Source organism: Chondrus crispus, genomic scaffold (genome assembly GCF_000350225.1).
Source record: "Chondrus crispus Stackhouse genomic scaffold, scaffold_75, whole genome shotgun sequence".
Classification (NCBI taxonomy): Eukaryota; Rhodophyta; class Florideophyceae; order Gigartinales; family Gigartinaceae; genus Chondrus; species Chondrus crispus.
Window position 1 is genome coordinate 15,312 of NW_005178692.1, and position 9,909 is coordinate 25,220.

General features: G+C 54.3%; 3 protein-coding genes; 2 read left to right on the forward strand and 1 right to left on the reverse strand.

The window, feature by feature from the left end:
• Positions 1-5,470: 5,470 nt before the first annotated feature.
• CHC_T00007462001 (hypothetical protein) lies at positions 5,471-5,563 on the reverse strand. The gene has a single exon (XM_005711141.1). The coding sequence runs from the start codon at positions 5,561-5,563 to the stop codon at positions 5,471-5,473; it is 93 nt and encodes a 30-aa protein (XP_005711198.1).
• CHC_T00007463001 (hypothetical protein) lies at positions 5,564-5,713 on the forward strand. The gene has a single exon (XM_005711142.1). It carries the CDS (start codon positions 5,564-5,566, stop codon positions 5,711-5,713), a length of 150 nt encoding a protein of 49 aa, XP_005711199.1.
• Positions 5,714-7,359: 1,646 nt separating this feature from the next.
• CHC_T00007464001 (hypothetical protein) lies at positions 7,360-7,893 on the forward strand. XM_005711143.1 is given in 4 exon segments: positions 7,360-7,420; positions 7,421-7,550; positions 7,680-7,765; positions 7,766-7,893. 2 exon segments carry the CDS (start codon positions 7,421-7,423, stop codon positions 7,763-7,765), a joined length of 216 nt encoding a protein of 71 aa, XP_005711200.1. The 5' UTR covers positions 7,360-7,420; the 3' UTR covers positions 7,766-7,893.
• Positions 7,894-9,909: the final 2,016 nt, after the last annotated feature.

A 9,909-nucleotide genomic window follows, 5' to 3' on the forward strand; every position in this document is an offset into this window, starting at 1 on the left:
ACGTTTTACTAAGAAAAACGCCGGTTTTGAGGCCAGGACTACCCCCCGAACGGAAAATCGGGCATAATTTACTAAGGAAAAGGGCGATTTTCTGCGAAGGAAAACGGAGCGGCACCAGACCGGGGAAGGGCCGCACTGCGCATACCGACCACCGGAGCTGCGCCTACTCCCGCGTGTACGCTCGCACCGCTTAGCGGGGCGATGAGGCCTCCCCTCAAGAAGGTTCGCGCAGGCAAGGAGAGGCGAGACGGAGAAAGCAGATGTTTTATTGGGGTACTATCGGGTCGGGAACCACCGTCACGGATTAGTGCCTATTCGAGTCTCGCGCGTTTGGGCGAGCGGACGCCCTCGGCCAAACCGTCGGGGCGCCACGTCATGCTCGCCCCAGGAGACCGGTTGGTGAAACCCGGCGCAGGTGGCATCTCAGCCCTGCGCTTGCGGCGCCCGGTGAAGACTCGACCGAGCTCGTCAATTGTTGACGCAGCGTTCGGAAGAGGGCCGCACCCTCTGCGGCCTCGCACTCCAAAATGGAGAGCTGACGGCGCGCCTCGGCAAGCTCTGCGTCACGTTGGCGCAAGGCGTGGATCCACGAGCGAGCGGCTACAAGCGCATCCGTCACGGTTGAAGGCACCCCGAGGTTCTCGTACGAACATGCGTACTGTAGAACCGCGAAGGCACCTGCTTCCGCCTCGGGACGAAACCCGGCGGATGATGGCGGCATGGGCTGAGGTGACCCGCCAGCTGCTGGCCGGGACCGTATCGGATTCTCGCTCGTCGCGGAAGAGGACGAGGCGGCCGGCGGAGGCTCCGCCCCGCCCACGACCGGCGCAAACCGTTCCGGATCCTGGTTCTCCCTCGACAAGGGTGAGCGCGCTGGCAGAGGCCCCGCGCTGGCCCAGCGGTCGTGCATGGGCGTGCGCGCTCCGACCCCAAGTCGGGAGGTCCACGCAGCCGAGGAACTGTCGCCCGGGGAACCCAAATACGGCGCCAACGCCGCCGCCACGCTGTGAATTGGCGGGGGCCGGAGCGGAGGACGGCTATCCGGCGAAGGCGGCGGAGCCTCTGTCTTCCAAGACGGAGATTCCGGCCCGGTCACCCCGGCGAGTGGTAACTTGGGAGCCTCACCAGCCCCCAAGGGGGTCTCGTCGGCAATCTCGACGACCTCCACCGAGCCCAGCGGGGGCGGCGGGGGCCTCTCCATTTCTTCGTCGACCCCCGTGGCCCTGTAGGCCGACCCAAGGGGGCACGCCTCGACTACCACCGAGGTGGGGAGCTGGGGTAAATTCCGTAAGGTCTCCTGCGGGGGAGCGGGACCCATTGAGCCCCACTCCCTTCCGAATCCGTTGAGGTACGCTACCCCCGGCAGCTCCGCTTGAGCGGGTGTCGCCGTGGGGGCCTCCTCGAGAGGGAGTCCTGGTGACCCCGGTATGACCGACTGGTTGGGGTCTTCATGAGGACCCTCCGGTTCTTCCTCCCCACGCCGAGGCATGTGAGGGATGACTCCGGTACGGTAATCGTACCAGATAAAGTCTGCGTCGTCCCTCCACGGCCGGGGAAGGGTGAATTCCAAGAGCTGGTCGGTGTAGTCGGCATCGAATGGGGAACCTTCGACCAACGCGGCTATCCCCACCGATCGGATAAATGCAACCAAAGGCGGTTGCAGGCGGAACAGCACGCCCGGGCAGGGTTGATGCCGGCGCGCGTCCAGACGCGGGTCGGGACAGCGCGTGAAGAACGGCATCCCCTCACACACCGCACGGAGGAAGCAGTGGAGCACGAGAGCTGCCCACTCCGACAGCGTGATGGCACGGACCAGCGCTCGCTGCTGGTTATCCACTGCGGTCCGAGAGCCCGACAACCACCGTGAGGCGACGTACGCCATCACACTGGGCGTCGGCACGCAGAGGTGCTCGGGCGCCTCAAAATTGGACCAGTCGGTGGGCAGGTGCAGATAGAGCTTCGACCGCGCTTGGACTGGCACGGAGAAGAATTCCGTGCAGTGCCAGAGGTGGAAGAAGAAATCCGTACCTCGCCAACGGAGGCGGCTCTCCCGTGCGGCGTCCTCGCCCCACCTGCGACGGTTGGCGACGCTGTACCAACCCCATAGCGGGCGGTGGAACACCACCAACCGAGCATGGGGGACCGCTTGGTCCGCCCGGCCGAGCTGGGCGAGCAACGGCAACAGGGCCTTGTGGTACGCCACCTCCTCGGGGCAGCGGAAATACATGATGTCACTCCCCGGGTCGGCCAAAACCCGACACGGCGAATGGCGCCAGCGGTCGATCTAGGCCTCGCCATGGGTCCGCTGACCCCCGTGGCGTTTCGCCGACCGGCTGCGGGCCCCACGTTGAACGGGGATCGCCGCGAAGCGCGCCGCGTCGAGGTACCGATGGGCAAGCCTACTGTATTCCGCGACAGTTAGCGGGGGCTCCGGAGCGACAGATGGCCGCCCCGTGCGCCGCCAGCGGTGGTCGAGTTCTTGACCAGGGAACGCGCGGCGGGCCATCTCTCGTAGGCTCATTGATCGATTGGCTCGCACACCGCGGTTCCTCCGGGGCCTTCTGATCACCGTTGAACGGTCCGCCCTTTCGAGCGGGTCAGGAGAAGCCGGTGTTACCGTTGCTGCTCTCAACCGACTCACCGCTCCGGCGAGCGACGGGAGACGCGGTACGGGGATACTCCGCAGCGGTCTCAGTAGGGGAGAGCGGGGCGGTGTCGCCTCAGCCCTCGACCGTACCGCCGGCGGATCCACCGCCGGCACCGTCGGGTTATTCACCTGTTCCGACATCGGTGAGATAATAGGGACAGAAGAAGTCGTGGAAGTCGCTCGTACCGTCTGGTTGGGAAGAGATGTGGTTAGTACGGGTGAGGGTCGATCGCATGGGGGAGCCAGAGTCTTGACCGCATGGGAATCCTCGCCCGGCTTATATAGCCGAGCGAAAGACCGCCGAGCTGTCCGAACGGGGCGCCGGCGCTTGCCCATTACGAAAGAAGTCAACGCGGTGCGGTCGTCGGCCAGGAAGGCGGCAGCAGATACCGATAACGGAATAGACGTGCCAAGCACGGTCGTCGGGACGGCTGGCAGTGGAGATACGGAACCCGACCGGTCGGCACGAGGACGTGCCGTCACTTAAGAAGGGGGGTCTGTGGTACAATTGCCAAGTGGCGCTACTGTACTAGGTGGGCGCCACAGGCCTCGCCAAGTACAGTAGTAAGATGTTAACCGATACGGTGCATACGTGGCCAGCACGTGTAGATGTGGCCACGTGGGATTCCTCGTGTAGTTAGTGGCACCAGCTAGTGCAGGTGTACACGTGGTGCGCGACCGATCGGTGGGTTAGTACAGTAGTCATTTTTAGTTACCGTAAGCTACAGTAAGCTGGCTACAGTATGTACAGCTACTGTAGTCCGTCCGGTGCCACCGCCCTACTAGGGGGTATAAGATAGGGGGGCACCGGGCTGGAGGTAAACCGAGGCAAGCACGCCTCCCCTTACTTCCTACCCTAGTCCTTTTACCGTACGGTTAAGTAAGTCCCTCAGGTTTCCAGCTCGCCACCGGTCGTACTGCTCTACACCCCAGTACGACTGCGCGTGTCCAGTGCGGTGTACCTCCCTTGTCCTGTGCTTCCTACTGTTCCGGATTATTCTACCTGACACTCCAGTGTAGCGGTCCCCCAAGCTCCCTCATTTTTAGGTACAGCCTGTCCTTTTCCGTTTACGGTTTAGCGTCCCTACGGTTGTACCAGATGGTCTATGCGTGTCAACACTTCTTTATTGGCCATTTGCATTGTGGATGCATAGAAACTGTATGCAGGTGCAAAAGGAGATGGTTCTAAGATGTCTCCAAATCAGTTTTATTGTGAGCTTGCTGACCAGTTGATTGATAACAAGTATGATCGTATATCGTTACGTCAGCAAGAATCAGACAGTGCTGTTGAAGATGAAGATGTTGGGTTTGGCAGTGGAATTGGTACTCACCTAACTTCAACCACTCGCAAGCGGAAAAGCGCATCAGGCGAGGAGACTTGTGCTCTTTATCAATCCAGATGCAATATTTGAAAAGGTACAAAAAAGTCAAAGTTTATTTGCTCAGCCTGCAAGGTATATTTTGACAAAGAAGTATACATTTGTCATCACCATACTGGGCGTGACTGTTTGAAGAAACATGTCGACGAACGTCATGATCTTACTTACAAAGGTAAGTATTACTAGTGGTTAAAGCGTTCTCGGCCATTAAAACTGACTAAATTGGCCAGCATTGGAGTACAACAGAGCAAAAAGAGATAAAAAACTCCTTTTGCCCCCTATGGTTCTATTCTGCGTCTAACGACTTGCTTGGAAGACCTGCAGCCGTGTCGGAATGCCCCTTTATGAGATGTAACCGTATTCAATCTCATGTTCGAGTGGGCGCTATAATGCGTCCTGGGCTGCAGGTCATGAACAAGAACCATCGAGATCCCTGAAGGGATTTTTGGACCACTAAAGTGCTCAGCGAGGAGTTGAACCCCGGCCTCTAAGACTCAGCGATCCTTGCAGACCACTGAGCTGGCTTTTCAGTTACTAACTAGTCGTTTATAGTTGTCTTTATAGTCGTTCAAAGTTCTACTTCGTAAAAATTGTGCTCCTTTTGTTCTATACTTGCGAAAATCTCAAATTTTGTTTAAATTTTATTGTAGAGCATTTGACCTCATATGAGGCAAATTGCCGGTCTAGACACTAGCGTCTAGACAAGTCTTGTCTAGACGACAACCAATTTGCCAAGACTGACCTCATATGAGGCCAGCTTTTTTTTTGCAAAAATATATAAATTAAATCGAAACTTTAAAACATTCAGTTTGGACACCATTTCTTTTATCGTATACGCGCTCGGCAATAACATCTTGCAAAACATTGGCATGGCGGTTGTCAATGCACAGAGAGACTAAGAATCTAATCAAGTATCAATGATGAGTTGACTTTTTAAAAAGGCGTTTTGGTTTCGAAAATATCAACATAAAACGGTTTGAGGTTGGTTAAAAAAGGCTCCTTTTTGGGCATTTTAAAAATGGCTGCAGAACACGTGCAGATTGTGGTGATTCCTTCATATGACTCCCAGTCATTCCTCTCTCCCGTCGTTGGCCAACGGCACCTCCCCTTTTGCTCAGCCGTCATCACAGGTTATGGGCCTCATTCTACTGCTGCACACGCGAGTTCGAATCCCACCGTACACCTCCTTCCCACACTACCCAATCACAAGCTCACACGTCAACCACCCGACGTTGTTAGAAGCAACCCCTCACAAGCCGACACGTCCCACACCCGACGTATTCAGATGATGCAAAAAACCTCATTTTTCAGGTTCCAAGGTCCACCCGCACTGTAAGACGTCACCAACACGCATCAAAAACCTTCAGGTTCATGGTACACCTGCGCTCATACTTTCAAGTCAAGAACCCGGCATTCCTTCTCATTTAGTCACTCACATACGAGTTCAGGGGGACTGTGGTGATTCCTTCAACTCATTCATTGAACTCGTCTGCTCATTCCCACTTTGCGATGCTTCCTTCTCTGCTGATTCCTTCATATGACTCCCAGTCATTCCTCTCTCCCGTCGTTGGCCAACGGCACCTCCCCTTTTGCTCAGCCGTCATCACACAGATCTCACCAAACTCCACCCTTCCACAACGCAGAAGTCAACTGCCGTGTCGAGAGTATCTTTTTTCCATCTTGTTGAGCTACCCGAGGTAGCACAAGTCGAGAAAAATAAGTTGAAAAGTGACCTCATATGAGGTCATTTGTCACCTAGACACTAGAACGGGAGCTGGCTTTATCATAAAAACCCTCAAAAAAAATCAGAACACGTCACACGAATTTGAAGAAAAACCGAAACTGGCATGGGATACAACGACGGCTCTATATTGGACCAAGTGTCCCAATCAAACTACAGAGATAGAAAACCAGCATGCCTGTTTGATGTGATAACACTTTCGATGATTGCATCTCCTCGACAACTGCATCCAAGCGCCCGCTACCTTACATCTCAAATGGAAGGACGACTGTATCACGCAACTTGTGATCCAGAGTTCTCGCTGTTTGGCAAACGACTTGTGTCTAAGGAAGCTCGCAATGTAGTACAATACTGCACTGTACATACAGCTTGCGCCTGCGCCATGAAGGTAAACGTTACAGTACTGTTGTAGCATAGCGTCGTAGATGTGCATACCCGATAGGACCCACCCGCCACACCGCCACACCGAACCCGGGTTGCATGTGGAAACGTCGTACTCATGTTGGACACACGCCCCTGTCGGTTGCGGGAAGCGGAAGGACATAACGCATTCGAACGAATATTCGCAACCAGAAATCGTGGCGAACGCTGGAATGCGACGACTGTTGCCGGATAAGGGATGAATGCAGGAGAGAGCTGCAGTTTGCAGAAAGGCGAAGGAGGAGAGCAAGGCGGAGAGCAAGGCGGAGAGAGGCAGGAGGCAAAAGAGAGGCAGTTACCCAATAGCTCCAAAGTCCCTGAATGATCTGTCAACAAAGCGGTCCACGAGAGTCGTGACAGCACGTGTACCTTACAGTATCTAGCCCTTGTCGGTCTATAGTTAATGACCCCATTGGCATATTGCAAAACAATAATCCCTCCGACGGATCTCAGATTGCATCAACACCTGCTCTGCTGTGTACTCCAGTACCATTCCGTATCTTCACATCTCGCATGGAGATAATCCTGCACAACGAGTCGGAAGCAAGTATGAAGGCAAAGTCTTGCATCCAAACTCCCTTCGACTCGGCGTTGCGTCTTGATTGGTGTGTTTATGATGCAGACCCCGTGCTGAGACCCCCAAGAATGGGATGCACATCGCATATGATAAAAAAGTTTATTTAAAACCAGGGAGAACCCGCCCGAGAATAGTGCCAATGCCATTTTCTCTCGCGTACCGGACCACATAGCGAATCTGGTGTACCCATCTCCAGAGAATGTAAAACTCCAGGAGGACAGCGTAAGTATTGTTTGTGGGCCCGTGTGAAAAACAAAAACAAAACGCTACTTGCTATTCGATGGAATCAGGTGATTAACGGACTGACTTCTATTGCATCCGTCATTGATCCTCTTGTGATAAAAACTTGGTGTGGCATCCTCTGTGAGCCCCAATCAACAGTACAATATCCAAACCCATAATACAGAGTCCGTAGTATCAGGTGGTCAACGAACGAAGAAAGTCGCAGGTCTGGCTACCCTTGGGTAGATCACGCAATGTGGAAGCAGTGCAGTAGTGCCGTGCCTATGCTGTAGCTTGGATGCAACTTCCCAAAACACGTATAAAACCCTTGCGCTGGGAAAGCAAAACCTCCCCACTCATCCCTTCCCTGCAACAGCAAATCGCCTGCAACAGCAAATCGTTTCTCACTTCAGCAAATTCTTCGCCTCTGCACTATGAAGTTCTCCCTCGCCATTTGCCTCCTTGCCTGTCTTGTGGCCGTAGTTGCGGCTGTTCCGGCGCAGCCTCGCCGTCCCAAGCTTGGAGCCAAGCTTGGAAAGGTTAACCGCCAATTTGACCATGAATGTAAGTGTTCTATCATCCAGGAAATGTTTTTGGGCGACAATGGAAATCTGCAACTCACACCAAAAACTCTCGAATCTGTGTCCACTACCTCGTCTTAAATTTGTTTCACTTCTTCTTCGCATTCATTAGGTCTGAGCAACTATCCCCCTGGTCTAGAATTCTGCTGTTATCCGGGGGCGGAAAACACCCCTTTCTGCGCGTTCAACCGTTTGTAGCTCTTCTCTCGTCATCTCGGAAGTTGCTGCTGTTCTCTTCCTTTCTTAGGTTGCTTTGATAGGCATCTGGTCACCTGACATTACGCAGCGCACGAATCAGAGAGATCTCGTAAACGAAATTAGAATTTCCAGACGTTGTGCCCACCTCCCTTTCTGGGATTCATTCGTATACGCCAATCGGCGGAGTAGTGCTCTTCATGCATTGTCGTTCAGACTTGTTGCAACATGGACACATCGGCTGTAGTGATATTGAGGATCATGCCCAGTTGTCGCAATCTTCCGAAAAACTAGTGGTATGGACGGGGGCCGTAGGGCAACACAACCTTCGAATGCCATCTTGACAAAGATCCGAAGTTTTTTAATTAATGAGACGGAGGCGGAGTCTAGTAGACTACAGCCGCATTATTGGATGTAGACTCAGTCTACATCCAATAATGCGGCTGTAAAGAGTGGCTGTAATGAGTACTGCCTGACTAAGTCCTTGTTGCAGATGGTCATCTGTGATTGGCTATAGTTTTGATTGCATCGCGAATATCTCTAGAGGTTGTATCTCTGGAGGTTGTATCTCTGGAGGTTGTATCTCTGGAGGTTGTATCTTCATGCGTCTCTGTCAATCTGGTCCCGAGACAAACAACGAGAGTTGGAGAAAGGTAAAGTTTACTCGGGCTACCAGACCGCGCTCACCTTTGTAGATCCCCGCTAACGCCGAGACCACGTAGCGGTCATTAGTTTCGTCCGACACCGCCCCTCCATCGTCACACCCATTAGGCCCTGCCGCTGCTGTGGCGGCAGGGACCGCTAGCGCCGGAACCTCGGCCGGTCGTCGAGGGGTGAGCAAAGTAGAGAACGACTCTTGACTATGCTATATTCTGACAACCCATTCGAGTTGTCAGAGAATGGCGTGAGGTCACAGAGCGGCCGTCGCCGCCCACCTAAATAATACTGTACACCGGAGTGCCAACTGTAGTCCAGTATCCTTAGTATCCTTCCCCTCTCATACCTCAACCATCGCCACATCGACAGTCTCAACGATGTGAATGGATACGAGACAATGCCTTGCTCACGACCGCGATTTCGGGTTGTTTTTTCATTTCTGCTTTTTGCTTGTTTATTCATGCAGAAACTGAGAAACTTGATGATTCTTCATGAAGAAACGACTTCAGACGATGGTAGCCACGACTTACACGTTACATCGCCATGATGGAGATGGGCTACAGGGACCCTAGGAAGGCATGGGGGATCTGGATTTGGATGGTTGATCGCGATTATCGGTGGGTCGCCTGAAGAAGGCCGAAGTGGTGATTTTTTCATTTTGCAGCATTATCTGGCAGTTTTTGGGCGCAATTGCGCCCAAAAACATGATTTAATGAAATCGCGGGCTCACGAAGCATAAAGCATTTAAATCATCTGCACATACGCAGTGCTCCCAATATCACTCTGAATTGCCTATACTATACTGTACTTCGTAGGCTGAAACCCCTAACTAGGCCTTAATAGATACTTAATAGATAGACACCCATCTGCCTACTTCCTTTGCTATCGTGCTGCTTGTCGTCACACATCACCTCACCCACCAACATCTCTGAAAGAGAATAGACCGTTTTAAGAAAAGAAAAAAAACGTGCAGCTACCTACTACAATACCATCCCAGGGAGCTCAATCAACCACGCCCCCTCACGGGCTAACCGGTCCAAACACCCTAAACCCTGTGGTGCAGCTCTTCTGCCTCAGCTGACAGATCGAGCAAAACCTCTTCCCATTACTCGCGAGCGGCCGCGCATCCCCGACTGCACAAATGAGAATGCACGCGAACGAGCAGTCCGGCCCGGGGTTGCCGTCGCTCCTCCTCGCCCACGCGCGGCACGTGCTCACGATCCCGCTCCCCCTCGGCAGCGGCACCTCGCACACGTGCCTAGGCCCGAACCGCGTGCACCTCCCCACGGAGCACTTGCGCACGTTCCTGACCCTGCGGCAGCGGCCGCTGTTCGGGCCGTCCGCGGCCGGGAACCCAAAGTCGCGGATGACGCACGTGAGCCCCGTCTTGCACGGCACCGGGCGGATGCGCGACCCGAGCGTCGAGCAGCGCCTTCCGTTGCCCAGGCACCCGATCCCGCGCTCGGCGCAGCCCCGCCCGGCCTCGAACG